We start from the raw sequence: 18452 nt of genomic DNA, 5'->3' as shown, positions 1-18452 counted from the left end.
AAACTGGAAGTCTCCGACTAGCTTGGAAAGACAGTACCGTGCAGTATCGAATAGTCCTCACTGCTGCTCCACCAAACTGGAAGTCTTCCGACCAGCTTGGAAAGACTGTACCGTGCAGTATCGAATAGTCCTCACTGCTGCTCCACCAAACTGGAAGTCTTCCGACCAGCTTGGAAAGACTGTACCGTGCAGTATCAAATAGTCCTCACTGCTGCTCCACCAAACTGGAAGTCTTCCGACCAGCTTGGAAAGACAGTACCGTGCAGTATCGAATAGTCCTCACTGCTGCTCCACCAAACTGGAAGTCTCCGACTAGCTTGGAAAGACTGTACCGTGCAGTATCGAATAGTCCTCACTGCTGCTCCACCAGACTGGAAGTCTTCGACTAGCTTGGAAAGACAGTACTGTGCAGTATCGAATAGTCCTCACTGCTGCTCCATCATCCTATTTTACTTAACTTAGTTGAGGAAAATAAGAACAATCCAAAATGTATTTGTGATACTGTCGCAAAGCTAACTAAAAAGCGGCATTCCACAAGAGAGGATGGCTTTCACTTCAGCAGTGATAAATTCATGAACTTCTTTAAGGAAAAGATCATGATCATTCGAAATCAAATTACGGACTCCTCTTTAAATCGGCGTATTCCTCCAAAGCTCAGTTGTCCTCAGTCGGCACAACTCTGCCAGGACCTAGGATCAAGGGAGACACTCAAGTGTTTTAGAACTAATTCTCTTGACACAATGATGAAAATAATCATGGCCTCTAAACCGTCAAGCTGCATACTGGACCCTATTCCAACTAAACTACTGAAAGAGCTGCTTCTTGTGCTTGGCCCTCCTATGTTGAACATTATAAACGGCTCTCTATCCATCGGATGTGTACCAAACTCACTAACAGTGGCAGTAATAAAGCCTCTTTTGATAAAGCCAAACCTTGAACCAGAAAATATAAAAAACTATCGGCCTATATCGAATCTCCCAGTCCTATCAAAAAATAAATAAAAAGCTGTTGCGCAGCAACTCACTGCCTTCCTGAAGACAAACAATGTATACGAAACGCTTCAGTCTGGTTTTAGACCCCATCATAGCACTGAGACTGCCCCTGTTGAAGGTGGTAAATTACCTTTTAATGGCATCAGACGGAGGCTCTGCATCTGTCCTCGTGCTCCTAGACCTTAGTGCTGCTTTTGATACCATCGATCACCACATTCTTTTGGAGAGATTGTAGACCAATTTGGGTTTCCACGGACAAGTTCTGGCCTGGTTTAGATCTTATGTGTCGGAAATATATCAGTTTGTCTCTGTGGATAGTTTGTCCTCTGACAACTCGACTGTAAATTTCGGTGTTCCTCAAGGTTCCGTTTTAGGACCACTATTGTTGTCACTATATATTTTACCTCTTGGTGATGTCATTCAGAAACAAAATGTTAACTTTCACTGCTATGCGGCGTTACTCTGGACCCTGATGTCTCTTTTGACATTGCAAAAATCTGAAACTTTCTGTCCAAATATGATGCAGAAAAATTCATCCATGCCACTCTACACTGGCTTCCTGTTAAGGCAAGGGCTGATTTCAAGGTTTTACTGCTAACCTACAAAGCATTACATGGGCTTGCTCCTACCCATCTTTCAGATTTGGTCCTGCCGTACATACCTACACGTACGCTACGGTCACAAGACGCAGGCCTCCTAACTGTCCCTAGAATTTCTAATCAAACAGCTGGAGTCAGGGCTTTCTCCTATAGAGCTCAAGTTTTATGGAATGGTCTGCCTACCCATGTGAGAGATGCAGACTCAGTCTCAACCTTTAAGTATTTATTGAAGACTCATCTCTTCAGTAGGTCCGATGATTGAGTGTAGTCTGGCCCAGGACTGTGAAGGTGAACGGAAAGGCACTAGAGCAACGAACCACCCTTGCTGTCTCTGCCTGGCTGGTTCCCCTTTCTCCAATGGGATTCTCTGCCTCAAACCCTATTACAGGGGCTGAGTCACTGGCTTACTGATGCTCTTCCATGCCATTCCTAGGAGGGGTGCGTCACTTGAGTGGGTTGAGTCACTGACGTGATCTTCTTGTCCGGTTTGGCGCACCCCTTGGGTTGTGCCATGGTGGAGATCTTCGTGGACTATACTCGGCCTTGTCTCAAGATGGTAAGTTGGTGGTTGAAGATATCTTTCTAGTGGTGTGGGGGCTGTACTTAGGAAAAGTGGGTGGCGTTATTTCCTGCCTGTTTGGCCCTGTCCGGGGGTATCGTCGGATGGGGCCACAATATCTCCCGACCCCTCCTGTCTCAGCCTCCAGTATTTATGCTGCAGTAGTTTGTGTCGGGGGGCTAGGGTCAGTCTGTTATATCTGGAGAATTTCTCCTGTCTTATCCGGTGTCCTGTGTGAATTTAAGTATGCTCTCTCTAATTCTCTCTCTCTTTCTCTCTCTTGGAGGACCTGAGACCTAGGACCATGCCTCAGGACTACCTGGCCTGATGACTTCTTGCTGTCCCCAGTCCACCTGGCCGTGCTGCGCTCCAGTTTCAACTGTTCTGCCTGCGGCTATGGGGTTCCTTCCTAGGTTCTGGCCTTTCTAGAGTTTTTCTTAGCCACCGTGCTTCTACACCTGCATTGCTTGCTGTTTGGTGTTTTAGGCTGGGTTTCTGTACAGCACTTTGTGACATCAGCTGATGTAAGAAGGGCTTTATAAATAAATTTGATTTGTGCAGCATCTGTCTATTATAATGAGTGGATCTGATCCCTCTTCAAAACACAATAATTTGCATTATTGAAAGTGTTTCCCTGACAGGAAAAGCCAGGCTATCAGCGAATGAAGAGCAGGGAAAGAGAAACAAAGACAAATACAGCCATTTTCTTCTACTACAGCAGCATAGGGTCAATAATAGTGGCTCCTATTCACCGTTCAATTAGAGCTTAATTATCAAATTAAAATGTAATTATCTAGCCAGGGGGCGAGGAAAAGTGTGTGTATGTGTGTGTGTGGAGAGGAGACATTAAAGCTCCATTCTTTCCCAGGCCTACTCACACAAAGGGGATGTGAAGGAGGAAGAGTTACATAAAGTATCTATGTGAAACTAGGAGATTATGAGAGGAACACTGACTCTGTCATTTAGTGGCCAATATAGATCTGTAAAATAAGGTGTGTGCACTGCAATCCAGAGCCTGGCCAATGAGAAAACCAGCAGATACTCAGGGCTCCCAAGAACTGGAGTTTATCATCCCTGGGTTAGGGGTCAGAGGTCATTCTCACCCCTGTGGCATCTGACAGGAACAGCACATGTAGAAGGCCTGGATCACCGCGCTGAGCCGATTGGCCGTCATAGAGATGACATCCTCTCCGTCCGCGTATACCTCCGGCGTTTCCATAAGAACCTCCGGGGTCCTCTTGCCACCCTCTGGGTCCGGCAAAGGGGGTAGGGGCATGGAGGGTGGCAGCGATGGTGCCACCGTGAAGACGGCAGGGGTGGAGGCGGAGTCGACCTCGCCACGTTGTTTGAGGAGGAGGGAGGCGATCTCACTCCCTGAGGAGGAGGAGTTGGAGGGGTCCTGGTGGCTCTTCTCCAGCTCTGTAGAGATCAACACCAACCACTCATCTAGAGAGTGCCACAGCAACTCCAACGGCTGGAGGAAATCAGAGAGAGAGAGGAAAGGGGGAGGCAAGGAAAGAGACTGAGTGAGTGAAGGAGAGGGAGCGAGTGAAGGGGAGAAAGGAGAGAGAGAGGGGAGAGAAAGAGGGATGGAGAGAGCGAGAGAGAGAGACAGACAGATAGATGTTGAAAGAGAGAGAGAGGGAAATAGGGAGAGAAAGAGAAAGAGAGAGAGGAAGAGAAAGAAAGAGAGGGGTAGATGCTGACAAACAAAAACACACAAAAACACACACACACACACACACACACAAACACACTCAAAGTCATGCACCAGGACAAGTCATGGATCAGGGATCTGAAGATGGTGAACAATCTCTCAATGCCCTCTTGTGATTCACACCATGTACTACATCTCTGTGAGTATCTGAATTCAGGTTCAGTACTAACCCCATACTGACCTTAAAGACCTGGCTGCGCTGCGTCTTGTTCCCATTGTATCCCATGTCATTCCCGTTGTTGGGAGAGGAAGGGCCCAGGCGGAAGACATGGCAGAAGATCCGGATGATTCTCAGCAGACTCTTCATCTGAGCCTCGTAGCTACTGGAGAGACTGGAGAGGAGACTGACAGTGAGTACGGAAGAGAAGAAACATTTACCCCTAGATGACTAGCTTTAAAAGGTAGTGGCGTTGCTGTTACATACTTATTGCATTGTAATGCCTGAATAAACTTCCTTCAGATAAATTAATTAGAAACTAAATAAAAGTGCACTTCCATATGCATTTGCCTCAGGTGTGGCTGGGAGCCTAGTCTAGCAGAGGGTATATTACCTGAGGAGTTTGTGTCCATTAGTAGTGGCCACCTCTGCTAGACTGGTCAGGATCTTCTGGTAGTGACTGTCACTCTGCTGGGAGACATGCTCTAGAACCTGCCTGAGCTATATATATATATATATATATATATATATATATATATATATATATATTTCACACACACACACACACACAGTTAAAATAGTACTTTCTAAAAGAAAAAGAGGTGTGTGGACATGAACCTATTCAATGCTCTAATAACAGAGTGAGACAGATATGTACCATATTCTCTTTGATGTCATCATTCTGTGTCATCTGGATGAGTGTCTGAAACAGTCTGCCATGGTGCTGGATGAGGATCTCACACGTCTCTCCATAACCACCCTGAACAACACACACACCAACACAGTGGGATCAAAAAGGGGGAAAGAGACCGACTGCTGTTTCCTTGAATAATCAACCATTAAGGGAGACAACGGGAATGGTCCGTCCGGCGACGCTGCGACCGGTCCGTCCGGCGACGCTGCGACCGGTCCGTCCGGCGACGCTGCGACCGGTCCGTCCGGCGCAACTTTGGCAGCTGAAATTGAGCCGTCCGACGACGCTGCGACCGGTCCATCCGGCGCAACTTCGGCAGCTGAAATTGAGCCGTCCGACGACGCTGCGACCGGTCCATCCGGCGCAACTTTGGCAGCTGAAATTGAGCCGTCCGACGACGCTGCGACCGGTCCATCCGGCGCAACTTTGGCAGCTGAAATTGAGCCGTCCGACGACGCTGCGACCGGTCCATCCGGCGCAACTTTGGCAGCTGAAATTGAGCCGTCCGACGACGCTGCGACCGGTCCATCTGGCGCAACTTCGGCAGCTGCAACTGAGCCGTCCGACGACGCTGCGACCAGTCCATCCGGCGCAACTTTGGCAGCTGAAATTGAGCCGTCCGATGACGCTGCGACCGGTCCATCCGGCGCAACTTTGGCAGCTGAAATTGAGCCGTCGGACGACGCTGCGACCGGTCCATCCGGCGCAACTTTGGCAGCTGAAATTGAGCCGTCGGACGACGCTGCGACCGGTCCATCCGGCGCAACTTTGGCAGCTGAAATTGAGCCGTCTGACGACGCTGCGACCTGTCCGTCCGGCGCAACTTTGGCAGCTGAAATTGAGCCGTCCGACGACGCTGCGACCGGTCCATCCGGCGCAACTTCGGCAGCTGCAACTGAGCCGTCTGACGTGGCCACAACGGGTCCGTCCGACGATGCAACTTTGGCAGCTGCATCGGGTCCTAATTGACCCGCGTTCCTGTGATCGCCCTTGAGACCGGTGTCGTTGCGCTGCTGTTGCGAGTCGACGGGGGGGGGGGGGGGGGGGGGGGGGTACTGTCATGGATCCCTCCAGAATTGTCATTACGCACACCTGGTCCCTATTCCCATTTGATTAGTAATTGTATAAGTGTGCCCTTTGTTCACCATTGTCTTGTACATTTTTGTTCCAATGTCCATTGGTCTTCCGAGTACCTAAGCTGTGTTGTTTTGGCTTTCGTGTCACGTGTATTGTGCAGATGATTACGGGTCTCGTCCTGTGTGATAATCATTGTGCGAATGTGTATTTATGAGAGGTACTCCTCTCTCTTTTGTTTGGGTCTCAACCCTGTGTTTGGAAAATGTGTTTGTTTGGTCTTCGTCCACGTGCCTGTACACGGCACTGTAATTTGGGTAAAGAAATTTTAAAAAACGTATTACGCATTCCTGCGACCGTCTCCCGACCCTTTTACCAACGTGACAGGTGCTTGTTTGTTATATTAGCCATGTGTTGTCATGGCAATGCTCACCTGTACACACAGATCCAGAGGGGTGACTCCATTCTTGTCAGGTAGGTACTTAGCCCCTCGAGAGAGAAGGATCTGTGCCGTGTCCCTTTGACCGTGGCTGTGGGATATAAGCAGGGCTTTAATGTATTGAATGTATTCTTGTATGACTTTAACATTGCTCTCTACTCCTTTTTACTTCTGAGCTTGTGTCTTATCGTAAAGAAATGTCAATGGATATCATCGTACATACAAATGATTATAAACTTAACTGTAACACTCTAGCCACTATGACTAAGGACACACAGAGTTCTGACAAAATATAAATATAAAGTTAGTTAAGGTTTAACCTCTATATACAATACATAATGACATTTCAGAAGATAAGGGTTAACGTTAAGAGGTGGTCAATAGAAGGCTGGAGTCAGAGGTGGAGATCTGAGAAGGGCTTGTACCAAATCAAGATGTCCAGTGTATTATTTCATTCACTAGACAGGTACATTGGCTGGTGGGCCAGGCACCCAATTTAGACTGACATACTCTGTGATGCAGTCAGTTGACAGTAAAACAACACTTCATTTATCCACAGTTCTTTACAGACTAATTGTTCTAATCACAGTGCTTTTCAGATTGAGCCTCCTTAATGGGAACTGACTAATGTACAAGTGAAACATAATCAAAACAAAAGATCAGAGGATTATACGATCACTGCAGTCTCCAACCGTGCTCATCCTGTGTGTGTGTGTGTGTGTGTGTGTGTGTGTGTGTGTGTGTGTGTCTGCGCGTGTGTGTGTCTGCGCGTGTGTGTGTGTGTGTGTAGAGCTTAATACACAGCACTCAAAGGAAGGCTGGGGTGTCACTGTCATGTTCTGAATTAATAGGAACCTCATTATTCTCCGTCTCTCTGAAGCTGAGGGATGAGTTTCCTCATGCCTATTCTTATCATCTGAATGAGACAGGCTGCATAGAGACCATCAGAGGACTGACAGGGATAGGAGTGTGCTACTGAAGTTTGGGACATAACTCTGGACAGCTGTCTGGCTGTGATCACTGTTCTTTGGTCTCTTCATATTCCATGCCCCAGCTTCCTCTTCCTCCTCTTCCAATACCACCTCCTCCCATTAAGAGCCTTGTACAATGCCGTGAAATATATGTTTACAGCCACACTGAATCAAAACAACACCTTTGCATTTCAATTGACGAACCAATGTGTTACAAAGAATAGTTCATACTCTATCTACAATTCTAAGTGGACAATAGGAAGAAGGATGAGAGGAAGTATTGCATCAGCATTCCTGTACTAGTGTACGTAGTGACCTGCAGGCGAAGTAGAGGGGTGTGGCCCCAGAGCAGTTAGGTCTGTTGATGTCCGCTCCACTGTCCAGCAGGCACTGCACCGTCTGATGATGTCATCGACCACACACAGGCAAATGAGGAAGAGGGAAAGTGAGAAGAGAAACAAACCCATCATCCACACTACTGTCTGGTATTCATCATGTTATTCACCATGGAACTTATCATGAAGTTATGATTAATAAACGTTGAAACTTGATTATATAACAACACTGGCAAAGGTTCCAAATGAACACAATCCATTTACGACTTCTGAGATATCAAAAGTGACACGTGTTCTGTACACTCACAGCCTTGTGTCTATGATGAACAATGTATACTGAACGTTTTATGGAAATGTTGGTACTTCCATACAGGTCTTGGTTGATATATGCGTGTTATCTACTCACAGTCTTGTGTCCGTTCTGGCAGGCTACATGAAGGGCGGTCTGTCCCATGGCATCCTCTACATCCACGTTAGTCACATGCTGCACCAGGTCATGAAGCAGCTCAGTCCGCCCGTTCACAGCCAACCAGTGGATCTAGAGGAGGAGGGGAGGAAGAGGATGAGGGCTGCAGTAAAGCGTTAACATAAGTAAACCCTGTATACACACCTTTTTATTGTGTTAATGGCATTTACTGTACGCAGACGACCTGCGTTCACCATTTTTAATAGAACTACATCCCTGAGATATGACAGAATTTAACAGCAGTACTGGTCTGTCTATACACATGACTTCACAGTGGTACTCACAGCTGTCAGTCCCTCATTGTTGCAGATGTTCACGTCTGCATTGTATTCTAGTAGTCTTCCCATACACTTTTTCTGTCTATAGGGAGGAAAGATGAGGGGGATTCATTAAGTATCAGATATAATAATACTGTAAACATTACCACTATCATCAACATCCCTAAACCATGTTCACTGGGCTGGCAGGGATCTGTGATCGTCATGTAAAAGGTGTATTCTTCCTCCCTACCAAAGGGGGGCAGCAGAGTACTATAGTGAGTGTGCAGTAATGTCTATGTACAGTATCCTACCCGTTTCTGGCAGCCAGGTGCAGAGGGGTGCAGCCTGAGATGTCCTGGTAGTTAGGGTTCGCTCCTCTCTTTAGCAGTAGGACCAGGCACTCCACTGATCCACAGCTACAACACAATAACCAACACGTTCCCAAGCACCGCAATACACAAATAGATGTAGAGTACTCACCCACACAGACATAGAAAGACACACAGAAAGACACACACCCACAGATCCCGAGTTTCATCAGAGACACCACTGTGATAAAAATAGATGCTGGAGAGATTATGCTGTCTGGTTGGTTTCTAACAAAACAATGAAACAATTAGAACAATGAGTGATAAAAATGTAAACATTCCTTACTTGGCAGCAATGTGAAGTAGACTTCTCTTGACTCGTCCGAAAGCGTAGTTCACATCAAACTTGGAGTTGAGGAGTAATTCAGAAACCGACCTTCAAGTACAAGACAGGCATGTCAGATAATTTATATACAGGGAATCAATGTTGACAGGGAATCAATGTTGACAACTTCCACTGTCTCTCTCTCTCACACATAAGACACACACACATAAGACACACACAAACACAGAGTCATACCTGTGCTGGTCAGCCATAACCATTGGCATGAGTGTGTAGACTGCAGTTTCATTGTCTGTGAGGGGACAACAGGGAGAGGGTGTGTCAATGATAATTGTGAAATTAAAGAACAAAGACCTTCCTCTGCTAAAATCAGTATTCTTAGTTCTCGAGAGCTCCGTATTCTTAGAGCGCTCTATGTAGAAGCTACTGACTCATACTTAGGGCCGTCATAACTACTGATGTACAACCACTATCAGTGACTGCACTTCCTTCAAACCAGACACTATCAGCTGGGCTGTCAAAAAGGATTGCACAATGTAGCGCCTCAGACTCAAGAATGCACTTCCTGCACAAGACAAAACACGTTTCTGTTTCCTACTCCAATAGATCTGGAGTTCAACTCAATGGTAATGTTGTTGCTGTTGTCAGACATGGACACGAGTACAGTGGTAATATAATGGTGTTGCTAGTTAGACAATAAACATGCACTAACATGCCCTTCTGGATCAATAGAAGAAAGGTAACAGAATACAGCAATCAACACAACAGCTATGCTTCCTACTGAACTCAGTCTGTGAAGTCAGTCGGTCTGAAGTCTATTTACTGGCAGCTCTGTCTATCTGCAGCCTATGCAACCCATTACTTTATGTCACCACTAGGCTTATATTACCATGGCATCTGTCAGTCACGCTTTCGTTTTTGTATCATGAAACAAAGTATGTATCAGTTGGTCTCACTAGATTCGTATCATATTATTACTATGAAATGGTTAGAATAATACCCTATCCAACATACAGTCTGTAGACACGGAAATGTCTAATGGCCTCAAGGGTTGCTGGCTTCCGCCTTGTTATTGACAAACTGTAAGATGATACTGTAATCCAAACATTAAATTACTATATGTATTAGCGTGAATATACAGTATGTTATAGATATAGCTAAAGTCTCCTATTATGCCCTGTCGATTATTTATGTCCTTTGGTCGATAGGCTATACCTTCCGGGAGCTCGACAGTCCTGGCGCGACGCAGAGAGCGGGTCAGCCTGTTCAGCTGTACGTTTAGTTGCTCCATCGCCCGTTCCATCATATGTGTACCAACAACCGGGAACAAAACCGAGGATACAAAGCCTCGAGCAAGATTATTTTTCCGCTAAAAGGGTGCTTCTGGCTTCGATGTCATCCATCGAGCCGCCGAGAAATTTACATTAGGCTTCCCCTTTTCCTCTCTCTACCCTCTGATTCATTCAGCAACATTTCTTGTGTCAAGTCCCATTCTTCCTGTTTTCATTACGTCAGATGGCAATGCGGTCTGGGTACTGTAGTTTTCAGTGTCAAATATGTGTAGTTCACGATTCATTGATTGATTCAGTCATCATCAAATAAAATGTTATTTTAACATTATTTTAACATGAACATCTGTTAACCATACACATGGTTAGCAGATGTTAATGCGAGTGTAGCGAAATGCTTGTGCTTCTAGTTCCAACAGTGTAGTAATATCTAACAAGTAATATCTAACAATTCCCAACAACTACCTACTACACACAAATCTAACAAGTAATTTAAAAATTCCCCACCAACTACCTAATACACACAAATCTAAAGGGGTGAATGAAAATATGTACATATAAATATATGCACGAGCGATGGCCGAGCGGCATAGGCAGTAGATTATATAAAATGCAGTATATACAAGTAATATGAGTAAAGTGAGATACGGAAACATTATTAAAGTGGCATTATTTAAAGTGGCATTGTTTAAAGTGACTAGTGATCCATTTATTAAAGTGTCCAGTGATTGGGTCTTAGTGTAGGCAGCAGCCTCCCTGAGTTAGTGATGGCTATTTAACAGTCTGATGGCCTTGAGATTGAAAAACAGCTTCTATCTCTCAGGCCCAGCTTTGATGCACCTGTACTGACCTCGCCTTCTGGATGATAGCGGTGTGAACAGGCAGTGGCTCGGGTGGTTGTTGTACTTCATGATCATTTTGGCCTTCATGTGACAACGGGTGTTGTAGGTGTCATGGAGGGCAGGTAGTTTTCCCACGGTGATGTGTTGTGCAGACCGCACCACCCTCTGGAGAGCCTTTTGGTATCACATCCGTACCAGGCTGTGATACAGCCCAACAGGATGCTCTCGATTGTGCATCTGTAAAAGTTAGTCAGGGTTTTGGGTGACAGGCCAAATTTCTTCAGCCTCCTGAGGTTGAAGAGGAGCTGTTGTGCCTTCTTCACCACACTGTCTGTGTGGGTGGACCATTTCAGTTTGTCTGTGATGTGTACGCTCAGGAACTTAAAACTTTCCACCTTCTCCACTGGTGTCCCTTCGATGTGGATAGGGGGGTGCTCCCTCTGTTGTTTCCTGAAGTCCAAAATCATCTCCTTTGTTTTGTTGACGTTGAGTGAGAGGTTGTTTTCCTGACACCACACTCTGGTGCCCTCACCTCCTCCCTGTAGGTCGTCTCGTCGTTGTTGGTTATCAAGCCCGTTACTTTTTTGTCGTCTGTAAACTCGATGATTGAGTTGGAGGCGTGCGTGGCCACAGTCGTGGGTGAACAGGGAGTACAGGAGAGGGCTGTGCACACACCCTTGTGGGGCCTCAGTGTTGAGGGTCAGCGAAGTGGAGATGTTGTTTCCTACCTTCACCACCTGGGGGCGGCCCGTCAGAAAGTACAGGACCCAGTTGCACAGGGAGGAGTTGAGACCCAGGGCATCCAGCTTGATGATGAGTTTGGAGGGTACTATGGTGTTGAATGCTGAGCTGTAGTCAATGAACAACATTCTTACATAGGTATTCTTTTTGTCCAGATGGGAAAGGGCAGTGTGCAGGCGTTTGCGTCATCTGTGGACCTGTTGGGGCGGTATGCAAACTGAAGTGGGTCTGTGTATATCTCTATATGGTTTAGTGAATTAGTGAACCTCATCAGCGAAAACCTCTAACAATGTCATGCATCTCATAACGTCACACTTTGTTTGCATTGAAAATTCTGATTTGCATGCTTTTTCAATGTGTAAGCATAAGGACTGAGGCCAAAAATGTCTCTATGTAAATGATATGACAAGTAAAGTGTGGTAAACAGGAGAAAAAAAACATTGACTAATTGAAAGATTTATTCATCATCATTACATTTTATATTTACCTTTGTGATAACAAAAAAAATGCACCAAGAGAAAGGTATTATGGGTAGTGTAATATATCCAAAGATTAACCAGTTAAATTATACAAAAAAATGACAATAAATTATGAAAATCAACATTTGGATTACAACATTAAATTCACTCTTACTATTTATTTTAATTACAATAATACCTTTTGAGCTACAAATGTCAGATATTATCAATTAGTAATAATCAGCCCTGAATTCATTTGTGTATTGATAACAATCTGTTGTTCAATTCCCATCACTGGAAACATTTATTAGAAAATAAAATAATAACAAAATCATAAAAACTAACAGGACCAAGTAAACAATTAAGTAATGAATTAATACAGGAAAGATTAGAAATGTTATATTTATTTCAGGTTTATCAAAATGAGCCCTTTATCTGAAAGAGAGAAAATGTGTTATATTTAGAAATGCCTACATTTTCGTTTTATGTCCAGGAGTTAAATTCCTTCTAGAAATTCTGAAATATTAATATTTTGTTAATATAATTGTTGACAACCAAAACGGCACCAGAACTTGTTCTTGTTCTTTCTCTCTTTTACACCTTTGGCACTTACAACATCTTCACATGGAAATGTACCTTTTTTTCATGCAGAATTTCATGAATTTAGTCTTACAGAAATATTTGCAGTTAATTTGTGCATTAACTTTTTTAAATATGTTTAATAAAAATTGCTGTTCAAACGTGTAACATTCTTAGATGTTACCCATCATTTTGGGCAAACATTTGAATACATTGTTGTTGTTTTTATTGTCCAATTCTGTGATTCAGATGAATTAAATTAAGTTTTGTCTGGTTTAACTTGAGATGTAAATGTTCTGTATGAACAATATATCTGTGAGGAGGATCAAAAAGGTCCGTTCCAATCGAAATACTAAAACTCTTAGTCTGGTAGGCTATCCCTTATTGGGAATTTAAGTTTCCTAAAAATAACATCCGTGTTCAATTTGTTTTTAAAATCGACGTTTAGATTCTTCTTCATCGATGCACGTTGCTTGATAGCTACCCAAACACTGTAGTATAATCAAACAACTTTCATCTTAATTCGAATCTCTTCTACCACAAGACTAGCTATTTGAAAACAATGTAGACTGTTCGATTGTGAATTGTATTGTAGTTATTGTATGGTTTACTATTCACATGATATATTTCACTACATTTATTACGGCTGCATCCTAGAGAGCCAATCCCCAGAAAGCACCAGATGACACAAGAGAGCAAAGGCTTTCATGTAAATTCCACATTCGGAAATTAAATAGATACCCAGGCCTACCTATTGCTGTGAAGGTCTAAAATAGAAACTACACATCGAAAGTAACAAACACAGTCAACACACAAATGAACAACACAATTGAAGTTTCTAATTATGAAAAAAGGCTTTTTGGGGGGAGAAACGTAATATAAAATATATTGCTGCCCATTTCCAATAGGCTACACACTACACATTACTGTACTAGGCTTTCCTTCAATGTAATGAAATTAACACTAGATGGTGCTACTCTGTTACCTATATCAACATGATTGCACTGAGTTCCTAGGGGCAGCACTCACTGTTCCAATTTGGCGCTATTTGTACAGGCATCCAATCAGTCATGAGAGTAGCAAAAGGTGAGGCTGCACAGAGGCACTTTGGCTGGACAGCGCAGCTGTATGGGGGGTGATAAGGGACATATATAAGCCTAGGCAACCGTACCACCTGACATGACATGATACCAATGCCCTACTAACATCTGCGTGATGCCTGCATCGCGTGTTAATGAAAGTCATAATGTGCATAGTTTATATTTATATTAATTCAATCTCAACCATAAATGTTAGAAACGTACAATTTTTCCAGTACAAAGCCACCTTGAACTATAGTGTAGCCTACAGTTTGTGTATTTCCTGTTATCGCTAATGGCAGAGAAAAGATTATGCCCAATCTATAGATAATCTGTGTTTGCCTCAACACCTCATGGCATGTTATCTTATCTCGCTGTATACAGATCTAAAAGTTGTTAGCCAATCACAGACTGTATTATTACCAGTTCCACATCAGACAACCAATAAGAGTTGTGTCCATGGCTTTCAGAGGAGTTAATAGTTGCTATTTTTAGGCTCCTTGGGATGTCCCTTCAGTCGAATAGAACAGTTCATAGACTTTCCCAGAGGGTCCGTGCTATACGGGATCTTTAGGATGTCCACACCTCTATCAAGTATAAATGTAAATTGGTTAAGTTTAGTGTTAGTTTAGGGTAAGGACGCCCCAAGGAATCCGGATTGCAGTGACCGTTCATAGAGTGAGAGACTGGCACGGTATTTGAGAGCTCGGCGGCAACACAACATTCATTCGTTTTTTACAAGTGACAGTAGCGAGTGTCTGCCCAAGATAGTTTCCTTATTCGAGACGATGAAAATAATGACCAAGATGTCCTTGATCCAATTGAGGAGTAAGTAGGCTGTATTTAAGTTAGGAAACTAAGGCAAATTTTGGTTTATTTGAAAATAATATTTTTTTGTTGTTAACGTATTGTCAAAAGCACGTAGGCAATATAATTTACTGTGTCAATAGTGGGGTAGACTAGGGTACAATAATGTCATTTGATGTGCTAGTAATATTTATTTAATGGATTAATTCAATTGTAAATTAAATAACTACTTTTCACTGAAGGGAAACTAGGTACAACATGCAACTTCGATGGAAGACCTAAAAATCAGGCCTGACAATATCACAACGGTATCCTAATATAGTGTGGATACAGTAGTAGCCTATTCTACCACAATGTAACTGTATGTGCTTGCTAGCATTATTTAGCGAATTGATCAATTCAATTGTAAATGTGGATGGGTACGCTATTTCATTCAATGATTACGTTATTGTACAAGGTAGATACAGGAGTAGTCTATAGTCTACAATAATAATGTAATTGAATGTGCTATAGTATCATTTATTACATTGATGAATACAATTGTAAATGAGGATGGTAGGCTACTTCATTCAGTGAATACATTGCTATCTCTGGGAGTATGTTAATGATGGCTTTTCAGCTGCTGAACTATGGCAATGTGGAACTCACTTCTAAATCTCTTTCTTTTATTCAAGATGTTATGAGCCAGAGCAACCACTCAGCTTCACTGTAGGTGCTCAACCCACCCCCCTCATTGTTCTCCCTCCACAAGTAACCACATCCTCTTCTCCTCTCCTACTTTGCCACCACACTAAAAATGACTGTACATTGTCGTAGCAGAATCAGAATTCTTTGGGTAACATTTATAAATAAAATGTTTTATTTATTTTATTGCATTCTTATGTGAGATATTTGTCAATAGAATGTCTTATTTTGGATAATACTGTTTGCCGTTTGCAGTTATCTGTTCTCTGTCAGGGTTCAGTTACTTGGGTCACAGAAAGGGGAGAGGTCAAGCTTGTCTTCATATGTAAACATATATTTTAAACCATCTGAAGGGATGATGGAGGGGGAACCAATTATCTCTTGGCTCCACAATGTCTGTGTGCCAGTCACTGTCTCTCTGTGATCTTGTCCAGGAGGGGGTGTATTTGATATATGCTATTGGGTGAGGTAATGGTGCTGGTCCTGAGTGGTACCAAGTGTGAGATAAGAACATAGTTTAGGAGACAAAGCTGAACGATAATTTCAAGCCAATGCTGTCTGGCTATGTGTGTCTTTTCTATAAAGGATCTCAGTTGCAATGTGTAAGGACTCTCAGAGAATTCATTTATAGACACTGAATTGGTCTGAGAGTCACAGGGTTGTGATGGAGCTCATAATAATTAAAGATGGACTTTATGATAACTCTGACTTGTGTGGTGGTTTGCTCTCATGATTTGGTAAATACAGGAAATTTCCACTACAACATATACCCCTGTGCCATCTCAGTGTAACATGATCCATCCAAGGCCTCAGCTGAATGTCTAAAATGTGAGAAATGTAAGCTAAATACTATTGTACTATTGTGTGTGTGTGTGTGTGTGTGTGTGTGTGTGTGTGTGTGTGTGTGTGTGTGTGTGTGTGTGTGTGTGTGTGTGTGTGTGTGTGTGTGTATGAATGTTCCAAGTGAAGACTTGATAAGATGGCAAAGGAGATGGTGATGAGAGTGAGATTATACAGTATGAAAATAAAGACCCCTTGGGATCTAGATCTTGAATAGCAGGCATATGTTTGAGTACAGAATCAAATAAACTTAATAACTGGTATAAACTTAATAGGCTAAGCTTGTTGAGTACACTCTTTGAGAAAAGGGTTCCAACAGGGTTCTTTGGCTGTCACCAAAGGAGAGAACTTTTTGGTTCCAGGTAGAACCCTCTGTGGAATGGAGACCAAAAGGGTTCTACCTTAACACAGAAGGTGTTCTACCTGGAACCAAAAATGGTTATCCCATGGGGACAGCGGAAGAATCCTGTTAGGTTGTAGATAGCACATGTTTATCTGAGTGTAGGCCTATATTGCAGTCATGGTTCTGTGGATATCTGTGAAGAATAAAATTAATTGGCTCCTTGCTGTCCCCAGTCCACCTGGCCGTGCTGCTGCTCCAGTTTCAACTGTTCTGCCTTATTATTATTCGACCATGCTGGTCATTTATGAACATTTGAACATCTTGGCCATGTTCTGTTATAATCTCCACCCGGCACAGCCAGAAGAGGACTGGCCATCCCACATATGCTCTCTCTAATTCTCTCTTTCTTTCTCTCTCTCGGAGGACCTGAGCCCTAGGACCATGCCCCAGGAATACCTGACATGATGACTCCTTGCTGTCCCCAGTCCACCTGACTGTGCTGCTGCTCCAGTTTTAACTGTTCTGCCTTATTATTATTCGACCATGCTGGTCATTTATGAACATTTGAACATCTTGACCATGTTCTGTTATAATCTCCACCCGGCACAGCCAGAAGAGGACTGGCCACCCCACATAGCCTGGTTCCTCTCTAGGTTTCTTCCTAGGTTTTGGCCTTTCTAGGGAGTTTTTCCTAGCCACCGTGCTTCTACACCTGCATTGCTTGCTGTTTGGGGTTTTAGGCTGGGTTTCTGTACAGCACTTTGAGATATCAGCTGATGTACGAAGGGCTATATAAATACATTTGATTTGATTTGATTTGTGGTGGTGAGTTAATCAGAAATACTATGAAACATTCCCACTTTTAGCACACATTTGATGAGACAGCCTACAGGGAGGAGGTGAGGGGCCTCGGAGTGTGGTGTCAGGAAAATAACCTCTCACTCAACGTCAACAAAACAAAGGAGATGATCATCCACATCGATGGAACAGTAGTGGAGAAAGTGGAAAGTTTTAAGTTCCTCAACTAACCTGTACCCCCGCACACTGACTCGGTACCGGTACCCCCTGTATATGGCCTCGTTGTTGTTATGTTATTGTGTTACTTTTTATTTTATTTTACTTTAGTTTTTACTTTAGTTTATTTGATCAATATTTTCTTAAACACTTCTTGAACTGCACTGTTGGTTAAGGGCTTGTAAGTAAGCATTTCATGGTAAGGTCTACACTTGTTGTATTCGGCACATGTGACAAAGTTTGATTTGATTTGAAATAGCTAATCCTGGCTACAACAGTACAGCACAACAACAACCCTTTAACCAGACCCGGAGAGCTGGAGGTGGAAAGTGACATATCTGCACTCTGGACTGTGGTGAGACAACATCAACAATATAAAAAACAAGACCAGGAGAAGAACAAAGCACTAGAGGAGAGGATCAGACTGCTGGAGGAGAGGTTGAGGGAGTTGGCGTGTGACAGAGAACAACCCACTAGAGAGGTGGCCACCCCTGCAGAGAAGCCAGCAGAACAGCCCACCTCAGCTCCCGACAAAAGTCTCGACACCACAGCAGAACAGTCCACACCAGAGCCTGACCATAGCACCGACATCACAGTAGAACAGACTAATGAAGAACCCCAAGCCCAGCGGCTCTCACCCCCTCTGAGCACCCTCCCTGTCAGCCACCCTGAAAGCCCTCCTGACAACCCCCCCACACCCACTGAGGACATATACAAGACACACAAGACACAGATTGTACTCCTTATGGACTCAAATGGGAAATATACACAAGAAAACAAAGTTCCCAAACAAAGTGTGTCTAAACTCTGGTGTCCAAACACCCAGCGCTCCCTAGACCTTCTGTCTGAGGACCAACTAGGT

At 43.6% G+C, this 18452-nt stretch overlaps 1 protein-coding gene and 1 long non-coding RNA gene across 5 annotated transcripts in view; one reads left to right on the top strand and one right to left on the bottom strand.

Annotated features, from left to right (window-relative positions):
- Positions 1-10428, bottom strand: part of hace1 (HECT domain and ankyrin repeat containing E3 ubiquitin protein ligase 1) — a 33895-nt gene extending 23467 nt beyond the window's left edge. For 2 of the 4 annotated variants that reach the window (XM_036970525.1, XM_036970535.1), the window contains exons 1-12: positions 10130-10428; positions 9152-9206; positions 8918-9007; positions 8575-8679; positions 8288-8363; positions 7944-8075; positions 7519-7601; positions 6226-6322; positions 4683-4784; positions 4419-4525; positions 4049-4199; positions 3254-3852 (exon numbers count right to left, since the gene is read on the bottom strand). In XM_036970525.1, coding sequence (XP_036826420.1) covers positions 3254-3852; positions 4049-4199; positions 4419-4525; positions 4683-4784; positions 6226-6322; positions 7519-7601; positions 7944-8075; positions 8288-8363; positions 8575-8679; positions 8918-9007; positions 9152-9206; positions 10130-10220 — 1688 coding nt within the window. In that variant the 5' untranslated portion in view covers positions 10221-10428. The remainder of the gene's footprint in view (positions 1-3253; positions 3853-4048; positions 4200-4418; positions 4526-4682; positions 4785-6225; positions 6323-7518; positions 7602-7943; positions 8076-8287; positions 8364-8574; positions 8680-8917; positions 9008-9151; positions 9207-10129) is intronic. The other 2 variants (XM_036970531.1, XM_036970538.1) reach the window with 2 other exon arrangements.
- Positions 10429-14432: 4004 nt separating this feature from the next.
- Positions 14433-17059, top strand: LOC118944492. The gene is made up of 4 exons (XR_005039833.1): positions 14433-14730; positions 15384-15459; positions 16141-16230; positions 17000-17059. It is a non-coding gene; the product is annotated as an uncharacterized LOC118944492 (long non-coding RNA).
- Positions 17060-18452: the final 1393 nt, after the last annotated feature.

This window comes from Oncorhynchus mykiss, chromosome 3 (genome assembly GCF_013265735.2).
Source record: "Oncorhynchus mykiss isolate Arlee chromosome 3, USDA_OmykA_1.1, whole genome shotgun sequence".
Classification (NCBI taxonomy): domain Eukaryota; kingdom Metazoa; phylum Chordata; class Actinopteri; order Salmoniformes; family Salmonidae; genus Oncorhynchus; species Oncorhynchus mykiss.
Note: the sequence above shows the minus strand (reverse complement) of the source record. Positions and strands in the feature narration are given on the sequence as shown.